Source organism: Neovison vison, chromosome 12 (genome assembly GCF_020171115.1).
Source record: "Neovison vison isolate M4711 chromosome 12, ASM_NN_V1, whole genome shotgun sequence".
Taxonomy (NCBI): Eukaryota; Metazoa; Chordata; class Mammalia; order Carnivora; family Mustelidae; genus Neogale; species Neogale vison.
Genome location: NC_058102.1, coordinates 11,205,144 through 11,225,428, shown reverse-complemented (window position 1 = coordinate 11,225,428; position 20,285 = coordinate 11,205,144). Strand labels below are relative to the sequence as shown.

Below are 20,285 nucleotides of genomic sequence, written 5' to 3'. Positions count from 1 at the left end.
AACTTTTGGTCTAGAAGTGGAGACAGAGCCAGAAACGAGAAAAGGGAAGGTGGATGATGTGTTAGAGGCATGTGTGGACATTGTGGAAGGAAAGAGGGATGGGATGTCACCTATGTGGGGGGCAGCTGAGGTGTTGGGGAAGTGGCAATTTAGCCGAATCCTGGAGACAAGCAGAATGTGGTTGGGAACAGGCCCTCTGGGCAGAGGGTTGGGGAGAGGGTGTCTATCTATCTATCTATATATCTGTAGATTACAGAGAAAAGGATGTCTGTGCATTTTGAGGCATTCTTCTGTTTTCAAAGCAATAAGAAACAACTCGCAGCCCCCCCCCCCCCGTCCCCACTCTGACCTGGGTAAGGAGCCTATCCGACTGAAGCGTCACAGCTTTGAAGACTTCATCATGTGCGGAGTGCACATGACAATTTCTGCTCGGTCTTGCCTTCAACTTCTTCTAGAAATTTATCTATATATCTGGGGGCTAGGGGAAAATTGTAAATACACTTAGCGTAACAGAAGTATGTGCACACGTTTTAGGGATGGACGGGCTTGGGCTGGAATCCCAGCCCTACCAGCTCTGCTGTGTGACCTTGGCTGAGTTACTTCTCTGAGCCTCTTAAGATGGAGATAATGGGCATCGCTGCACATACCTTCAGAATCATAAAGGTTAAATAAGAGCTAACCTCTGGAAAGCCTCTAAATAGTGCTTAGCACCAAGAAAGAACTCAGTGAGTGATTAGCTGTTACTATTAGAGTTACTGTGAGTTTCGAAGTGATGCCGGGGTTGCCTTCTTTGCAAAAGATATCGGAGGAAAACTGGGGAGAAGGGTTTCCAACCTTAGGATCAATTCAAGGAAGACGAAGGATCAGAGGTGCGGGGAGGGAAGTGACAGAAAAGAATGCATGATCCTTTGTGCAGAGAAAGCAAGAGAGGGGAGCAATAGGGCAAGACTAGAATAAAGGTTTCGGGGTCAGCAGCAGCCTGTCTCACCAGCAGTCACTCGTGAATGTTGCCCCATAGCCAGGCCAGAGAGAGGCTGGCGCTGGGGGACTTAAATGGCCTGTCGCTGGTGTAGCAAAGCAAGGTGCTGATTCCCCGCCCAACGACACCGCAGCAACCATGCACCTGGGATCGCACACCTAATCCTCAGCATTCTTGTTAGCAGCTGGAAGACTACCCAAGGTCAAGGAAGTTCGGGGAAGAGGGAATAAAGACTCTTGGCTCCTCAGAGCAGACCGAGCGCTGCTAAGTCAGTGCCTCTGGGCCAGGTGATAATGAACAAGGATTTAGATCGCAAGAAAAGGTGACTGCTTCCCCGGAGGGAGCTGGCGCTGGAGGGCTTATCAGCTTCCGGAGGCTTTATGCCAAAGCTGTGGCCAGGAGGCACCCCTCGCCCCGCCCCAGAGAGCCTCCAGGGGTGCAGGATGCAAGTGGGAACACCTGCCTATTCTCGAGTCTTTCACTGTGTGGTTCCAGCCAAGCCAAGCCTAGGAGAAAAGACTGGTCAGGAGGATGCTGGGAGTTTTTGTCGGAGCCTGTCTGTCCCCTCCCTCGATGGGAGCTCCCTGAGGGCTGGAGCGGTTTCTTTAGTCATTCATCCAACGTGGGGCTCCTTAGCACTCTCTCTCTCTCTTTCCGGGCTACGGCAGACATGGCACCCACCTTCATGGAGCATACAGTCTTAGAGAGGGGCACAGATCACAGACAAGTAAATGCTAGGAAGGGAAAAGTCAATGTTAAAGGTTGAAGAGGGAAAGAAAAGAGGGTGACAGGACTAGGGGCTTCTTTAGAATAGGGTGGTCAGGAAGTCTCCTCGAGAAGGTGACATCTGAGCAGAGATTTCCTGCATCTTTGCAACCGTGGCAGGTGGCGGGGGGTGGGGGGTGAGGCGTTATACCGGGACGTCAGAAGAGAAGGGAGGACCTTGATGCACCTGTTTTGTGCATCCCTTATAATCTTCTATCTTCCCTCTGTTTACTATAACCAGCTCTGCAGAAGTCACTTGCTCACTGCAACAACCTGCACGTCGTGCCTCACCCCTTCCCAGTAAAGCTCACCAGCTCCGGCCAAGCCCTGATGCCCTCCGAGACAGCCTTCACATTCAGTGAGCTCGCTGATGGGCAAAGCCGCTGGCTGCCCTTGCTTGCGCCTTACTGGGCCTCCGTTTCTCCCATGCTGAAACACATACTGCCTTGTGAGCCGTTCTGTTCCTTTGGGAGCACATCCGCACGGCCTCCCACGCTCACTCCTCCCTGCCTTCTCTCTTCCAGCAGCGCGGGACCCTCGCATGGCGGCTTGGGCATCTGTTTCGGCCCTTCCTTCAGTCTGAGGTGCTCTTCCTCTCCCTACCTTGCTCACCCCTATGCATCCTTCAGGACCTGGTCTCCTGCGGCATCCACTACCCCCCTAGTCTCTGTGCTCCCAGAATCCCCTGCGCTCATGTTTCGTGCGGTGCTGTTGTTGTCTTCTCACTGGTGTGTCTCCTGTGCTCGATGAGAAGTCCCTCTTGCCCGAGGGCAGGGACAGAGCCTTTGACTCCGTCCTAGACCCTCGCACAGTACCTGCTAGTGCTCAGGGAATGGCTGTTGGACAGAGATCCACTATCACCCTATACCTTGTCAAGAAAGGTGCTGGTGGGACCACATTCTTCTGTCCTCTGCTGCTCCCTGAGTCACGGGACAGGCACCAGCTGTGTGCTGGCGAAATCCTCGGGCTCTCTCAGTACCCTGCCTGCATTTCCCTCTGCCAGCAAGATAGCTTACCATCTTCCTTTCCTTCTAAGGCACATATTTTAGGTTCCAAGGTTTCTGAACCTTGAGCATGTTTTACAATTGATGTGTCCATTAAATCCGTTCTCCCCTCCGCCAAAAGCTGTTTCAGTTGATAGTTCACCTTATAACTGATCGTGCCTTGGAACCAAGGGGAGAACGGAAGTGGGAGAAGAAGGCCCTCTCGTACCCGGGAGAGAGGACCAGGATATCGTGAGACCCACACAGCTCACCGATGATCTCACAATGGTTGACATGCATTCCTTTGCATCGGGGATGAGCATCTCTCCTCTCTCATTCCTATTTTCAAATAGTCTGCTGGATATAATTGAGCCTCATTCAAATTCCAGCTCAAATCCTTGATGATCCTAACCGATTGGGAGAGATGCCAGGAATCTCTCTGAATTTGTGGGAGGGGGAGTGGAGGTGGCAACAGGCTACCTCAAATGTCTGGTATGGACTGAGATGCCTGCTTTTCGGTATCCCCGGTGGGGACTGGCATGGACGGTTCTCAGGCCGGTGGGGGCCTGCTCCCCACTGCCTTCCCATGTTAGCTCAGGGCTGGCATCTGCCGTCAACCCTTCCACTGAGCTGATTTTGAATTTTGTTAGATTGGAGTTGAGCCGATCTATTCCCTCTCTTCTCTGTACTGTCAGGGGAAGTTGGGAGGCCAGAGAGACCAGGATGATTAGATTGGGATGGAAGTAGGAGGAGCATGACAAGAAGAACAGGGAGTGGGGCTTGAATCCTCACAATGACCCAAAGGGTGGTCACTGTCGTCTCCACTAAACGGATGGCACAAAGGAGGCACAGAGATGGGATTAACTAATCCAGGGTCACACAGCTTATAAGCAAGAAGCCAGAAGTCAAAGAGCAAAACCTTTTAACAAGATTAACACACCTTTGGGACTTAACTACTTCTGCACCCCCATCCCCACACCATCCAGCACTGTCCCCCCCGCCCTATACCCCACCCCCCAGCCACCAGCCTTCACTCAGGCCTTGTCTTCCTCTTCCTCACTGATCTCTGCACTCATTGCCCTCTGACCCAGAATGGTCTTTCTTCCTCTCTTTACCCAATTAACTCCTACTCCTTCAAATATTCATTCTCATGTCCCCTCCTCCGGGAAGTCTTCTCTGATTAGATATAATCTTGATATTATGAACTTGCAGTCCCATGCGACCTCCCTTGAGAGCCCTTATCATGGTTGTAATTTACATGTATGTGTGTATGTCTATTCTTTGAATTAGGGCCTATCTCTCCCAGTGGGCTGTAAAGACTGAGGGCAGTGACCCCAAAAGGAGCCACTTCCCATCCTGACTTCCACCTGGCATTTTGCAGAACTTCATCCAAGATTTAACAAGTAAATGAGCAAAGGAATGGCCTGATCCGTACCTGTAAACTGACCAAGAAACTGAAAATGCATGTATCATTTGAATACAGGTCTTGTGACCTAAATACTTATAGTTGAGGCTAGACGGAACCATCGAATTTTGAACAGGTTAAAAATCTTTTGCATTATTCGTCCGGGATCTTCTCCTCCCCCGACCCCCCAACCTGAAAGCGAACACTCAGGGGAAGCTGTCCCCGAGCATCCCCGTGCCAGCCACCGTGAGGGATGTGGAGGCAGGAAAGCGTGGCCAGGATCTATTTAGAGGACGCTCATCCCCCCCAGCACTTCCTTCTCAGGCATTTATTTTTTCTCCACTTTCCTTTTTGTTATCTTTCCTTATTCTTATCCTTTGTGTGTTGAGCACCACCTCCCTCTCTCTCTTGCTCTCTCTCTTTCTCTTCCCTGCCCTAACCACCCCCCTACCCCCCCGCCGCCCAACCCACCTCCCCTGCCAGCTCTCCTCTGTGTCAAGTTCACTATTTTCTGGAATGTCAAAAAAAAAAAAAAAAAGGATGCTTTTGCCACCACCGATCGCTGTGTATCACTGAAAGAACAGCCCTGGGATGGTGTGAAGGGACCGCCATTTCTGAATCCCCACCTGTCCTACGTTTCCTGCCCTGACAAAGGCGGGTTGGTGGCTTGCAACGTCCCAGTTGCCATGGTTACAGCAACATGCAAAAACAGATCCTAGTCCCTGCCCTCCTGGAGCACACAGTCCGGGGGTGGAGAAAGACACCAAATATCACGAGGAGACCAGGTACTGTGCTAGAAGGTGGTAAGAAGACAGAGTCAGGAGGACTGTAGGAGGGGTGCAGATTGGGGTGCTTGATTGCAACCGCAGGCAAGTCCGTCAGAGAAACCACCCCATGAGAACGCTATTTCGGAGAAGGAAACCGGCTTGGAGAGGAGAAAGAGCCTGTCCGGGATCTCCCAGGCTGCAGTGCTTGGAATGAACCCAGGCCCGTGCGGCTGCGAAATTCTTTCAACCACCCCACACGCCATGAAGCTTTCTCTGAAGACTTCCATGACTTCCAGGGGACCAAAATTTGCTGTTTCCTGAAAAATGTTTGCAAACATAAAACCAATGGGAAGTTGACATTGAGGACACTTCCGAAAATGAAAGGGCAAAACCCAAAGAGGCGCTTGGTGGGTCTGACCTGAAGTTCAGTGTTGCATTCCCTCGGCCTCGCAGGAATGAGGGGGTTTACGGCAAGACGGTCACTCCGCAAGGCGCACGGCAGCTGGAGTGAGTGGCATTTGGAGAGTCAGGCATGTCAGAACCCAGATTTCCTGGCAAGCTCAGGCTGGGTCCTCGATGGGGGACACTTAATGGGACACAGAATAAAATCCAGGGCTAACAGTGACTATGAGCACAGGGCCACAGTAGGCCAGGGTATGTGCATAGAGCCCTCTAAAGGGTGGAAGCAAGGGGCTTGGATTCAAGTTCTGAATGGCTCCGCCTATGTGGCCTTCATATGTGATGTCACTTCTGTGTGCCTAGTTCTGCTCAGCTGTAAGGGGCGGCTGTGGGTGGGGGGTGGCGGCGGGAAGGGCAGTGTGAGTGGGCAAGGACTCATAGAGTTTGTTCCTCAGTAAAGGGTTCAAGTTTGCCTTCCCAGGTGAGGATGCTTAGGAATGTGGGGCTTGGCTCTTTGGAAAACCGCTGGTCAGAACCTAAGACCTTAGGGACTATTCTCAGGGTCCTGGGTGCTGGGTGGGGGAGGTTTGCTAGAGAATAGAAAGTTCTGGAGTACCAAAATGGGGATGGTCCATAATGGCTGCTCTCTACCCGAAGTGTCTATTCTGGTGACTATTACAATCCAACTGGACTTTGGTGTACTTTCAAAGCAGAAAAGGGGAGAAAATCGATCGGTTATTTTTTCCTTGCTTGCAGAGAGTCTGCTGATAATTTTCCACTAGCCAATTAGGAGCTGCACAACCCTAATGACGGACTCCTTCTGAACTGAATTAATGAATCTTGTGACTCGTTATTATTCTTTAAAAAAGAAGCACCAGGAGGAACAAACCAACCATCCTGACTTCCTCACCCCTTGTCCCTCTCTTGATCACTCGCTTGTCACATGTCCTTATGGTGTATGAATTCACCTAAATAATTTGAAGAATTTCAAAATCCATCCCTTGATAAATATTTTTATGCACCTATTGTGTGCACAGTGCCTACAAAGAATCAGATTATCTTGGGGATTCTCGGGTAATATTTGCATCAAGCGATGGCCCATTAGGAACTTCCATACTCAGCACCTCCACACTTAAAAGACAACATAATCTGGGAAGCTGTTGTCATCCCTAAAATAAAAGATGGATGTTTTCCTTCTGGAGAACCAGAGAGCCAGGGCCAGACCGAGCGTGGAGCACTCGCCACCCCGCAGGCCAAGCAAAGGGTATGCAACTCTCAACTTGGCAAAGACAGTTCAAGAAGATGCAGACACTTCTTGCTCGAAGGGAGTGGGGAGGTACAACGGTGAGCAAGCAGCACCCGGAAGCCAAGACGGGAGAAGCCGTGGATGAAAGAGGAGCTCAGAAATCCAACAGAGAGAATGGAACAGTGGAGACAGAGAGGAAGATTTCTGCGCTGCCTCACGGCAAGGAAAGGGGCGAGAGAGGGAGGGCGGTTTCTGCTATAGACCACGTTGTACTGCCGTTGGCTCCTCCTCTGCAGGGCTGGAAATCCTCTGGGGGAGACTTGGAGCCAGGGCAGAGGGGAGGGAGGCGAAGGAGAGAACAAACACAGAGTGAATTTCTTGCTGTCTCTGGAGACGATGATTCCTTTAGGTGACAACAGAGGTTAATATCCTGAGCAGCAAGGCCCAGAGATGCCTCGCTCAGAAATGATGTTTTCGGGTCCTGTTGTGGATTTTATTGAACGGTTCCCTGAAAGGGCTAACTCATCTCTCCATTCGGAGGCACTTAGCACAGCTTTCCTGAAAAGTTCAAGGACTTCTCCCAGGCTCCACCTACCTGTATCTTCTCGCAGCCCGTCCCACACCGTCAGTCCCACTAAGGAGTCCGCTAGAGAGCTCAAGCTCACACACAGAGACGCTGCTGTTCACTATGCAGAGGAAAACATAATAAAGGTTGTTGGTTCCTCTCCTCTCCTGCTGGGTGTCAACCACAAACAGGTGGTCCCGGCCCTCCTCATTCTTCAGCAGACTGATTCACTTCAGAAGGAGCGACAGAGGCAGGGAACTATTTCCTGATTTTTATTTTCACCAAGAAGTGAATGGAAGAAAACGCATCTCAGGCGACAAAAAGCCCGAGTGAAAGCCAGAAAGCAGAAGAGATCAGAAGCAGACAGGGTTGTTTTTCATCTGGAGTTATCAGTAGCATCTTGGGGGCGATTTGAGGTCTGTTCACAACTTTTTTGGGGGGTATGGGCAGGAAACACAATAAAGAGGTGATGGGGGAATCTTTTTTGAAAGTCCAAGTTCTCACACAAAAAACATAGATTGGGGGACGGGTGAAATGCTGACAACATGATCTCCGTAAGGGCTGACCCTATTTTGAATGCTCTAGAAAGGAAGGAGAGGAACACCCCAAGAGAACCGTCTATGCCAATCTTCAGAAATAAATGCTCTTAACAGTCTTCGGAAATCAGTGCAGTCTGTGAAAATAAGTGGCTTAAAATCTTTAAACCATTTCCTAAGGGGCCAAAGCCCAACTTCCGAAGGCGGTCCCAACCCACAGAGCCCCATAGAGATAGATGCTTTGGAAATTGAAGGCCAAGTTGAATGGGGGTCTCCAAGCACCCACCCTTCCTGCCTGGGCTTTGGCTGCAAGTGGAAAGGGAATAGAGTCCTGAAGGGAGCTTGGCCCAGCCCTGCCCTCACTGCCTGAAAACCCCAGACCTGGGAGAGGGGCCAAACCCACAGTTCCTGCTGAGCATCACACAACCCTTGGGAAAGTGTTGTAATGCTAACCCTTTTACGGATAGTTCAGGGTGAGGAGAGGTAGGGGTGGAGGGTGACAGGAGGTGCAGCATGGAGAGAAAGTTAAAGGGGATGGGCAGCAAATTTGGGGACATAGGCACCAAACAGATGGAATTTAAAAGAAAATACTTCAGCTTTTTAATACACAAGTGATCCAAAGCCACCTCTAGTCCTCTTGCCTTCTGGGAATTATAAACTGTTTCAGAGAACACAGTCTGAAGAATTTGCAAGTAAAACCCTGATAACAAAGTATATTTATGCTAACTTACCAATTTCTGAGTATATTTCTCTTAAAATAATGTCTCGTCTTTCCTCTAATTTCTTGGCTGCCTATCTCCATCCCTCTAACTAAAATCCAAGGAAGGCAAATTGCTACTACGATCATTTCCCTAAAGCAACTCTCATTCACTTTGCTTTTCTTCTCTTTGGGAAGAGAAGTCTGCCATAAATGTTTAATTAAATGGAAGCCTTTCCACTGCTAATGACAAGCTACTTGAAAGGCTTTTCATTTTTTAAGGACGGGCGTGTTTAAAACAGTCCCTATTAATTTTCTGATATTGATTCTCTGGCTGGGGAAGAGCACAGAGCACTCAGCATAGAGCTCCTCTGCAGACTATGTTCAAGGCAGCGGTTTGGATTGAGAAAGGGCACAAAATGCAGTATGCGTCAAACAGACCATCGCTCAATGAAGTCACTTAGCTATTCAAAACATGTTCAGCCATCACTCAACCGTTTGCACCAAGAATGTGGGGAGGGGGGCACAAAACGGTGCTCTTTCCCAGACACAACCATTTCCCAAAGAGCGGCTTTTGCACAGTTTGGGTTAGACCCTGGGGCCACATCAGTTTCTCCCTCTCCAATCCATTTCCCTCTCTTCTCCCCCATCTCCTGGCTTCGAGTGCCTGCATCGCTATCCCATGTTGAGCTTAACAAACAATCCTGCAGTCCCCGCTTCCCAGCGCTGCCTCAAACAGCCTCCGGCACTGGTTCATGTCAGAAGCAAAGCACATAAGCCCTTCTCTCCACACAAACATGTAGCTCTCTGTTCACGTCCTTCTATGGGTAGCTGTAGCTTGTACATACAGATACGGATATATATATATACATAGCCGTTCGAATGCAGTCCCTCATATTCAAGTCTGTTGCTAAATGCAGGTTGTATGACCTGCAGGAGTTTTTTTTTCTTTTTTCTTTTTTTCTGTGCTTGTTAATGTATCTCAGAAACACATGCCTTCATCTGTACCCTGAGCTCCCAGGCTTTACACCGCGGGGACCCCTTGGCCCACAGCACATGCACAGATACACACGTCTCAGTGACCCTGCAAAATCAAGGCAAACAGCTGATACCCCCAGTCCACTGCCCCCCCCTTCCCCCTTTCAGGCTCCCCAAGCCCTCGCCTCGCTCCTGGCCTCCCTGCACAATGTCTGATGCTCAAGCTGGCTGCAATGCTGCTGTCCCTTCTGGATAACAGACATGTCACTCTGCGTGTAAGTGAATTGGTTCTCAGCCGAACCCTCAAGTGAATTGCTGTTTATTAGAACTTGGGCTTGTTTCCTGCGAGAGACGTATGTATTTATAGACTTTGTAAACGTTAAAACACACACATACACACACGCATTCAGTCACCCCGAAAGATATGTGTGGCTCATAGACATTACGAAATGCTCTTGAACTCAGCTTGAGATCCTGGAATAATTAGGATTTACCAAATACGGATTCTTAGAAACAACAGATTTTTTTTTTTTAAAGGAGATTTGCAGATGATGATGTGTCTGGGACTTTTGGGGAGTAAGGGGTGGAGGAGGGGGAAAGGAAGAGCATTTTCGAATTCTTCATTACGAAAAGAGGAGCAGTGTTGAGAGAAGCAATTATTTTCCCCCCTTGTAAATGGCAATGCTACACCAAATGGCAAATCCTAATGATTCCAAAGCAGGCAGAGCTCATTCGACTTTTAAAGACAATCTCTGATTGTTTTCATCATATCACAGATGATTCCAATGAAGAGGTTGAAGGGAAGGGGGTGGTGGAGGTTTGAGAGTTGAGTATGGTTTTTGCTTATTGATTTTCTTTCCTCTGAAACTAACCCAGCCAACCTTGATCTGCGGTGGAAAGAGTGAAGTAAGAAAATGGTGGAATGTAAAGGGGACTTATTTGGAGGAGGGTGGGGAGGGGGAGTGAGAAGGGGAGGGGTGAGGTGGAGAGGGGGAGGAGATGGGAAATCAAATACCTTCTAGGCAGCAGGTTCTCCATAATCCAGAATGGGTCATAACTTCCTCGTTCTTTTTGCTGGTTTCATTCTCACTGACACTTTTGGTCTTGCAAACCCCTCTGGAGTAGAGCCAATAGTCGGTTCCCACAGCTATGGTCATCAGACTGAAGGCAGCGAAAGCACCAACGGTGGTTAAAAGCATTTGAACACCTCGATCAAACAGCCCCATAATTCTTCATTATATAAACACCCAACCGACTTCTGGTTCTCGGGAGAGTGTGTGTGAGAGTACAAGTACTAAAGCAAAAAAAAAAATTAAATAAATAAAAATAATTTCACTACTAATATAATGGATATATGTGTGAATAGAGACTATGGAGAGATATAAAAACAGGGAGGTAAGAAAGCTCACGGAAAAGAGTGTAAATTATAAAGATCACACGGGAAGAGAGGCTTGCCTTTTGAGATCAGAAACTGTTCCAGTTGCAGTATTTTTTTTTAAAAAAAGAAAAAAATAAAAAGACACCCCCCACCCCCCCAAGTGAGATGCCTTAATCTCTTTTCCTAAAATTCTGGTCTCCAGTTTCCATATGTGATAGCTAATTTGGAGATGGCTTCCACAGTGAACCAGGGAACAGCCGCATTCTCAACACAATCTCTCATGGTCGGGACCTAGACAGTTAGAGATTGTAAAAGCCGGGAGGCAACCTTCGGTCTTCGTGCTCGGCTCTGCGGCCTGCGCCATGAAAATCCTTTGCTTCGCCAGTTCTCTTCCTTGGGGGGGTCTCGGGCGCTTTCGTTTCAGACCAGACTTCCCAGTATTCTGTAAGCCCTTGATCTCAGCTGAACAGGTGCGGGGGTCTCGCCTTCCATGGTTTTGCCCCGGCAGCGGCAGCGGCAGCGGCGGCGGCGGCGGCGGCGGCAGCAGGGCGGGCAGGCACGGCGGCGGCGGCGGCGGCGGCGGCGGCGGCGGCAGGACGAGCAGCGGCGGCGGTTATTGTTGTTGGTGGCAGGGGTAGTGTTGGCGAAGTGGGGGAGGGAAGGGGTTTCTCCTGGAGAATCGAGGCGGGTTTCCCTCCCCCTATCTGCAAAGCTCCTGGAAACAAGGGAGCCGGCGTCTTGCTGCAGGATGGGCCGCCCGCCTGCCCCCCCACTCGCTGCCGGCTCGGCCCCCGGCGGAGGCGCTCCCACCTACTGCATTACCGGGTGGTGCTGAACTGGACAGCTCCCTGCGCCGCCTGCTCCGCGCGCTCCCCGGCTCGCTGGGCGGCCCGCCAGGAGGGGGGCGCGGGGCTGGAGTCCTCCCTCCCTTCGGGGGTGGCAAGGCCAGGGCAGAGAGGGGGGCTGCCTTTCCTCTTTTCACCCTTCTCCCCAGTCCTAAAATGAGCGCTCTCCTGGGCTCCCGGAGCTCAGAGGAAGGCGTAGCTAGAGATAGCTCTCTCTCTCTCTCTCACTCTCTCTCCCCGGCCCTCCCCCCTTGGTGTTTCTTCCAGCTCAGCCTCCTTCTCATTCCATCTCTACGTGCCCAGAGCTTCAAATACAACCCTCCCATCACAGTCAGATGGGCACAAAACTTCAACCCGCCGTTTCTCTGCCTGGAAGCAGTGAAAATATAGCCTGGATGGGTAACTACAAACACCGTCTATATGTGTTTTCACTTTGCTGTTTTGGGGGATTTGTTTCGTTTTATTTTATTGGCATGTTGGCCGCGTCTCCTTTTGGTGGTTCCTCTCTCCTCTCTTTGTCTCTTCCGGCTCACAGTGGGTGTACAGTGCCTTGTGTGTGTCTCTCTAGTTCTCTGTGAGATTCTGAATCTGCTCCTACTAGCAGACATTTTGGAAAGATTATTCATGGAAAAAAGGGGTGCGAAAGGGTGACTGGTGGCTAGGGCTTGGGCAACAATTTCCATTGCAGGGATGAACATGTTTGCAGGGGAAGTGGGAGAGATGTGAATCCCTCTAACTTTCGGTGTCATTCATAAACTGGATTGGAGGAGATATAAATCTCCCTGCTATGAACCCTGAGACACATCACAACCCTCCCCTCTTCCTCAGCAGAATGCTATCCTGGGTTAATTACAGCGCTACTTCTTTCTGCATGTGCAACTTTTCCTTAATGTGACTCCTGGAGAAAGAAGCCCATCAGATTCGTACTGCTATTGATTACAATTTTCTCTGATCAGTTTCGCAGTTAAGTGAGTAGAAGAACATGAGGCGTGATAGGTGCAGTTTTTCATTTTGGGGGGGAGGAGCCTACAGAGAGGTGTGTGAGTCTGGTGGGTTCTTTGGGGGTTACAGATGTTTTAATCACAAAACTCAGTTATTCCATATTTTCTTCTCTTTCCCTCCATTTTTGTCTCAAGATCACAATTTCTCAATGATTTGGTGATTATCAAAGAGTATGTGATAGATGATCGAATTAAAAACAGACTTTTTTTGGTGTTGTCTGTCTTCCTTCCCTTAGCCAAGAGTTGGTCTGCAGGTATAACCGGTGTAGAAACCCAACCTGTTTCTCCATCCTGCAGAAAACTTCCTTTTCTCATGCTCCATTTCTTTCTCAGAAGGGCAGGCCTCTTACGAGGGGCAATTGCTGTGCTCTGGCATATGGGAGACGGTGCTGTTGTCTGGAGAACAAAAGGACAATTTCAACAACTTCTGCTAAGGTACCTTTAGGATAGAGCAAGACATTTGCAGACTGAGGATTTCTCCAGTTTTGTTTCTTATCCTTTGAGGACAGGGATGGGAATTGGGGTAGAAGGGGGGCTAATGTGCTGATCCACTGAGCAGGGAACTTAGCAGGTTCAGCCCGTGGTTCGAGTGGGTGATTTTCTTGGCTCTGGTCTGTAGGGAGGAAGTGAAGGACAAGCAGGAAGGCCTCTTAGATGCGTTAGGCCTTATGGCGGGGGTTGGGGGGTAGTGGAGAGATGCTTGGCTAAAGCCACACAGGACTGAACAGCTTGCTTTCTCCTATGCTTGTCACCTTGATAGCCTCTGACCTGTCCACAAAGTCCATTCAGACTAGAGATAGAGTCCTCCTTATCCGCCCATCCCATTACAGACCAACCCCTGAATCTTTTGCTCAAAGGGAATCAGTAGCAGAGGCTCAGGAACTTCAGTTTGCCCACAGAAGCTGGTAACACCTTAGCCACTGATGGTAGCTACAGCTTTAGCAGCATTGATTAATCTCCTGGTCAGATCATCATTGAGAGGAGAAAAGGGGTTGGGGGGAATGTAACAGCTTTGGGTTGTCAGTACGGACAGAGCAGACTTCTGGAGACAGAACAGGCCTGAGGCCACAGGTTAACCTCTGCAGCTTAAATGCATGACTGCAAATAAGTTGGCTTCCTAGAGCCTCAGGTCTACCATACATAAAACAAAAGCATTGGTACTGCTTCCTCCTCCTTTCTGGAATGGTTCCTAGTTACTCCCTGCTTTTCACCGCTGCCACCGCCACCACCGTGCTTAGGCCTCTACCATCCCATTTCCAACACTTCACTGTGCAGGCATCATCTCTCTCACTGACTTGTGAGCCCTTATGTCCTGTTCATCATGACGTCTTGGGGACCTCGCGCCAGGCTTGAGACAGCCGATGCTTGATAGCAATGGCTGAATGATTATAGTATGAGTTGGGTGATGTGCCTGGCACACAGTAGGCACTCAATCAATGTGGCTTGCCTCTCATTTCTTCTCCCCACTTTTACACCAGTTTGGTCTCCAGTGTCCTTCGCTCTAACTCCTGTTCTGCGCCCCCTTCCCCCTCACTGACCTGCCCTTTGCCTCAGGTCCCTTCGGCAGACCCAACAAGGCTGCCTGGGAAGAGCTGGCTCGGTGTGAGCCCCATTACATGGTTTGGGTCCACCAGGCACACAGACTTAGCAGCTGCTGAATGGGTGCTCTTAGGGGAGCAGCTTTGTGTGCCTGCGGTTGGTTACTTGGGAAAGGCTTAGAGGAAATTAGCTGAAATGCCACAGGCCTATTTTGAGCTCCTTCTTTGATGGAGTGGAAATAACATAGGATTTGGGTGCAGCAGACCTGGCCTTGAAGCATTTTTGACCTTGGACAGTCTCTTAACCTCTCTGGGAACCCCTCTTCATCTATCAAGGAGGACCAGGGGAGGAATATTACAGTGTGGATGTCAGTATCACATGTTAATAGCAGTAACAGAAGCAAACAGACCAGGCACATATCTGGGCTGAATCCCACTACAACCCTATGAGACATGTATGATCATGATTCGCATTTTACAGATGAGGAAACCAAGGCACGTCATGGTTTAAGTATCTGGCCCGAGGCTGCCCAGTTAGCGAGTGACAGAGCTGAGATTCTAGTCCGGCAGCCGAGCCTGAGGGCCTATGTCTTAACTGTTGCCTTGACCCAAGACACAAACTGTCTGAATGAGGGTGTTCCATTTGGTTTTACTTCTCATCCACAGACTTGGCAAGAATTTAGGGAGTGACTTCTAAGTGCCGGGTGTTTTCACAGAGATGCTTACACCTACCTTTCCAACAACCTTGTCAATGCAGATTACATCTCATGCTGCAGGTGAGTAAGCAGAAGCTCATGTATCAAGTTGACTGGAAGAATGGGAATTGGAATATTTCGGGTTGCTTTAAGTTCTGCTAGCTCCAAACCCCGCAGTTCATTTATTGGTTCAAAAAATCAACCATGTACTATGTGTCCAACGTCATGTTACTCCCTGGGCATGTTGAGCAGGACAGATGTGGTTCCTTCCTCCAAGGACCCGAAGACAAGTAGGAGGAGCAGACAGCTAAGGAAAGGCCACACTGAGGCGAGAAGAATGGTAGGCGATGGAGACCAAACCCAACCTAGGTCATTCCTTGCCCCTGGAGGAATGTCCTTAAACTGAGATGTAGGAATGAGAAAGAGCTAGGCCAGGATGCAGGTGAGAGGGTGAAGAGGAACTGAGAAGAGGAAGAATGTTCTAGGCTGAGGGAACAGCATGGGCCAGGGTTTAAAAGGATGCACAGACGGGAAAAGGCGATTGGCCGGTTTTAGGGAAATCATGCTAAATATGGCTGATCTAAAGACAGTGACGGGAAATGTTTTAGGCTTAGAACGTGGAGGCCGTGGAAGGGAGGTGGGAGGGTAAGAAGCAACCCAGAGGAGCCTGGGGGGACAGGGCATGGGAGAAGCAAACAGGGAAGCAGAGAGCTAGTAGGGCAGCTGTGACGGGGCTCCCGGGAATACAGAGTGGTGCCCTGGACCAGTAGTGGCAATGGGATGGAAAGAAGTGGAGGTTTGGGGAGGGTGTTGGGGAGAAAATTAATCCATACTGGCGCATGTCACCGAGATAGCCATTCTGAGAAAGAAAGCCATTCTGAGAAAGAAGCCATTCTGGAGAGGGGTGGATGTGGGGTGCGGGGAGACTGAGAATTCTGCTTTGGTCCTGAGTGTGGTTCTGGTACATTCTACTGCCTCTCCACTTCCTGCTCCCATTCTTCCTCTTCTCCGCATGTTTATTCATTAATTAGGACTATCAGTCCTTCATTCAATTACATTCTATTCCCAACTCCATTCCCAGAGCAAAACCTTGCAGAGGCAGGGATTTTGATCTGTCGTGTTTGTACTATATTTCCAACACCTGGAATCCAGCACATAGTAGGTGCTCTATAAAAACGAATTACCTTATTGGTACAAAAATCTAAATGCACGTGTCTAAATGCACTTCTGCTCTGGGTCAGGCCATGGGCTGAGGTGCAAAGGAAGCAGATGAGATTAAAATACCCAAATCAGGGAGATTGGCAAGCAGACGGCTAATTCCTGGGGCAGTGTGACCCCACCCAAGGAAGGTCTGGGGTGTATGTGGCATTCTTCACCATGTGCTCCCACAGCCCTCTGGGGAGTATCCTCTTGTGGTACTTCTCTCCAGATTTGGAATTTCTGTTTAACGGCTGACACATAGTAGGTCCACAATACATTTTTGCCGAACCAATGAATGAATGAATGAATGAAGTTCAGAAGGACGCATTTCTTTCTCTCTTAGAGTATCTCAGAAGATTTTGCTTTGCTAAGGAGCTCACTCTCAAAGGCCAGGAGAAAAGGTCATATGGGTCAAGGAAGAGAGGAGGGCATTTGGAGCAGAGAAACAGCACATACAAATGCAAAGGGATCTGAAGCAGTGTGAGGACCTCAGGAGGTTGGTATGGCTGATGGGAATGGAAGGAAGACTGGGGTTGACTCCAGAGAGACTGCTGTGCCCAGGGTGATGGGTCACCCATTGGGGTGGCGGGGCAATGGGCACCCATTGGGGTCACTGTCCGTGTGGCCCTTGCCTGGGCAGAAGCATTGAAGTGGGAAGAGGACAGGCCAGGGAGTCAGACAGAGTTGAGTTTGAATCCTCTTTCTGTCACTTCCTGGCAGAAACTGGCCTGTGCCTCAGCTTATCTCATCTGTAAGTGGGGCTAATAGGTGCCTAGTTTTTTCCTACCTTAAGTCCTTTGCACTTACTGTTCCTTCTTTTGGAATGTTTTCCTCCCTGCACACTGGATCTCCAGCTCATCATTAAGGTCTTAGCTGAAAGATCACCTCCAGAAAGTCATTGCTGGTCGCACAACTTAACATGCCATTCTATTTGCCATTGGCCTGTTTTTGTTTTTGTTTTTTAAGATTTTATTTATCTGAAAGAGAGAGATACAGTGAGAGAGGGAACACAAGCAGGGGCAGAGGGAGAGGGAGAAGCAGGCTTCCTGCTGAGCAGGGAGCTGGATGCGGGACTCGATCCCAGGACCCTGGGATCATGACCCAGGCCGAGGGCAGACTTAATGCCTGAGCCACCCAGGTGCCCCAATCAGCCTGTTTTTGTTCACATCATAGTGTTTCTTACAACTTGACATTTCTTGTTTATTATCTGAAGTCTCTCCCTAGCCACCTGCCTCCCCCAGGATGTCAGGTCACACTGGTCCTGTTCACTACAGTATCCCCAATGCCTTGAAAGTGCTGGATATATTTTGGTGCTCAGAGAATATTTTTTGAATGAAGGAATAAGGTCAAGGTTGTAAGGAGTAAACAGTAGGGACCAGATACAAGCATTTGGAAGAGAGTAGGAGCAGGCCTCTAGAAACTCCTGACACTCGGTGGGTGGGGTGGGGAGAGGGAGGTGTGGGTGGCCCCCCGATGCTGTGGGAAGACCGGAAGCACGTGGCTGGGAGGCCGGCGCTGGCCTGGCTTCTCTGCGCTGCCCCTCGTGGGCCTGCTCTGCTCTCTTAACCCAAGCATAGGCCACCATGGATGAAAGACTTCTCGCGTGGATGGCTGTTCAGCCTCATGCTGGAACAGGCACTGCAGGGAGGCCCTGTGGGGCTGGGAGGAAGGATGATGCTAGGAGACAAGGCGGGTTTCATGCCTTGCAGAGCTGAGGGCCGTGGAGAGAGCCTCAGGGAGACCCAAGTGTTTACTGCCAGAAAGGGCTGGAAGAGTGGGACCAGCCCATCTCGTAAAGGAGTACATGATTTTAGTCCTGAGCCTGGGGAGAACCAGAAGCTGAACATCCACACATGGACATGGCCATGAGTCCCGCAGAGAAGAGACTTTCCCACTTGGGACTTGCAGCCCCAGTCTGAGCTCGGAATCTCCAAAGTGCTGCCCCCCACCTGGGTCCCCCGGCCAGTGTGCAGTTTCACCAGGAACTGAGCCATGGTAGAGAATAGGATGATAGAAAATCAATCAGAAAGTTACAGAGTAGAAAAAAATAACACAATAAAGAGGATCCATAAAGATGCAGAGGTGAAGCAAGAGACAGTAGGGCAGAAGGGCAGGGAGAAAAGGCGATTTCCAGTGACTCTTTGGGGAAACCAGTGGTGGAGGAAGTGAGAGGGAGGCCTTGTGTGTGGACAGGCAGGTTTGGGAGGGGACAGAGAATGCGTCCTGGGTGTCCCTCATGACCAGGCTCAGCCACCTCGAAGTCCTTCCTCTGCCACTTCCCTCCCTCTCTCCTCTCTTCCAGTCAATCCAGACTCCATGCCTGGATCCCACGGCCCCACATCCGCCGCAGGGCTTTTGCATCACAGTTTTGGTGCCTGGGATGCCGGTCCCCTGGCAGCTGATTCAGTCTCTCCTTCTCACAGTTGTCTGTTCAGAGACCCCCAACCGACCACCGGAGAGAGAAACCCCCCTGCCCCTCCTCTATCATCGTTCATTCTCTACCTGCTGAAAATTTCCCCTTAAGCCTTAGCAGCACCCCTGCACCACACACCTTATGTATACATCTATCCTCTGAGTTCTAGTGTAAGGGCAAGGGTCTGGTCGTGTTATTATCATCCTCCCTGCCCCCCCCACAGTGTTGGCCCCACAGTGTCTGGCACATGGCAGGTGCTCACCAAATACTTGTGTATTGCTCGAGAAAGCCCCTGGGCTAGTAGGAAGAGAATCAGAGGCTCTAGCGGGCAAGAGGAGGCAGGAAATCAGAATGGCCTGGTTGGAACATCCCGGGAGAGTTGGCCTGGAACTCTGCACAGGGAAGCCAACAGTGTCTTCAGAAGGTGCTGGAGGTTTCTGGGAGGAAGGGGGAGGGGGCGCTTCCAACGTCTCCTGGCAAAGCGGAACTTGGAAATGTGACAAGCAGCAAAGAGAAGGGAGGGCACTCTTCTTTCTGTAGATTTTGGGCAGATCAAGAGGAGGGGCTGCTGAGTGGCGGGGCAGGACCACACAAGAGCCGAAGGATGGGGATCAGATGTTCCCTAGCCTGTGGCTTTGGGCAAGCGACCAGACCATTCCCAAGTCTTAGCTGGCCTGTCTGAAAAATGGAGCAGTGTCATTGGCCTCGAGGTGTTATGCTGACAATTAAATGAAACAAAAAAGTACTTCCAGTGCCTCCTTCATGGTAAGCCCTAAATAAATATTAGCTACATGTTGAGCTCCTATTGGATGTTACGTGCTTTGAACAAAATACAAAGACGAAAAAAGATGTGGTCCCTGCTCAGAGGCAATCAGTCAAGTGGAGAGAGACCTGCTGGTGGCAGTCAGTATGATGTGGACGGAGGGCGGAGGGAGACAGGCGGACACGGCGAGGAAGGCAGGGCATTGGCACCTGGGTATTCAGCACGGGGCTTCTGGGACTTCGTGGCTGCGGGGCTGGGTCTGGAAGGATGAAGAGGAGACAGGGACAGAGAAGGCCAGGCACCGTTTAACAGGCAGAAGGAAGAGTAGTTGAAAAGACAGGGGAGGTGAAACATTCCCGCAACAAGAATCTGATAGAAAATAAATACTTGAAAAAAAAAAGATTTAGAAAATCAATCTTTTAATTATTTCTAACCCAAGAGGTGTTTGTGATTTTTGCAAACCATTTGTTAAAAATAAAATCTTTATCCTCTAACTTTTTTTGTGTGTGTTGAGCACCTGCTATGTGCCAAGGCACATAGTGAGTGAGACTGGGGTGGTCCCAGCCCCCGGGATCACACATGCCCACGAGGCAGACCTTGAGTAATTGATTACAAATTGATTGTTTAATTGCCATCATGTGTGTGTGTGGGGGGGATGCTGCAGGTAATTCTGTTTTGCTAAGGTGCCAGGAGGGACCGGCGGAGATCACGCTGGCCGGGGAGGTCTTGAATCAAGAGCAGTGCTAGCTGGGTGAGAGCTCTGTGCGGAGAACACAAAGGTGAGCAAAACTAAGGCCATCACTGGCAGGAACCAATGCCCGAAGATGGAGTGGTGGAGGGCAGTCCACAGCGTGACAGGAGGACAGCCCAGAAAACAACAGGGGGGAGGACTTCATGGAGGAGGTGACCTTTGCCTCTTTCTCCAGTGGACTAGCAGTCCCAAAGCCAACGGTCCTGCCTTTTAGTGATGGGCTTCCATACCTTAAAGGGGCTTAAAGTGTCATTAATCACACCCAAGAATGGCTCAAGAACGAAGAGTTCTGAGCCTGGCAGAGTACTCTCTCTAGGCCTTGGGTATAAGGGAAGGAGGAGCTGGTACCATATTGAGCTATTGACCCAAAGACCAGAACGT

At 50.0% G+C, this 20,285-nt stretch overlaps 1 protein-coding gene and 1 long non-coding RNA gene across 4 annotated transcripts in view; one reads left to right on the top strand and one right to left on the bottom strand.

The window, feature by feature from the left end:
- CACNG2 (calcium voltage-gated channel auxiliary subunit gamma 2) overlaps positions 1–11,074 on the bottom strand; it is a 109,622-nt gene extending 98,548 nt beyond the window's left edge. Inside the window, exon 1 of the mRNA XM_044226765.1 lies at positions 10,336–11,074. Within this exon, the coding sequence (XP_044082700.1) occupies positions 10,336–10,546 (211 nt within the window). The 5' untranslated portion in view covers positions 10,547–11,074. The remainder of the gene's footprint in view (positions 1–10,335) is intronic.
- Positions 11,075–11,800: 726 nt separating this feature from the next.
- On the top strand, positions 11,801–19,926 carry LOC122891579. 3 transcript variants are annotated; one of them, XR_006381293.1, is made up of 5 exons: positions 11,801–11,942; positions 12,878–12,979; positions 14,749–14,858; positions 16,321–16,473; positions 19,837–19,926. It is a non-coding gene; the product is annotated as an uncharacterized LOC122891579 (long non-coding RNA). The 3 variants fall into 3 exon arrangements; XR_006381294.1 differs by lacking the exon at positions 19,837–19,926 and adding an exon at positions 18,280–18,532; XR_006381295.1 differs by lacking the exon at positions 16,321–16,473.
- Positions 19,927–20,285: the final 359 nt, after the last annotated feature.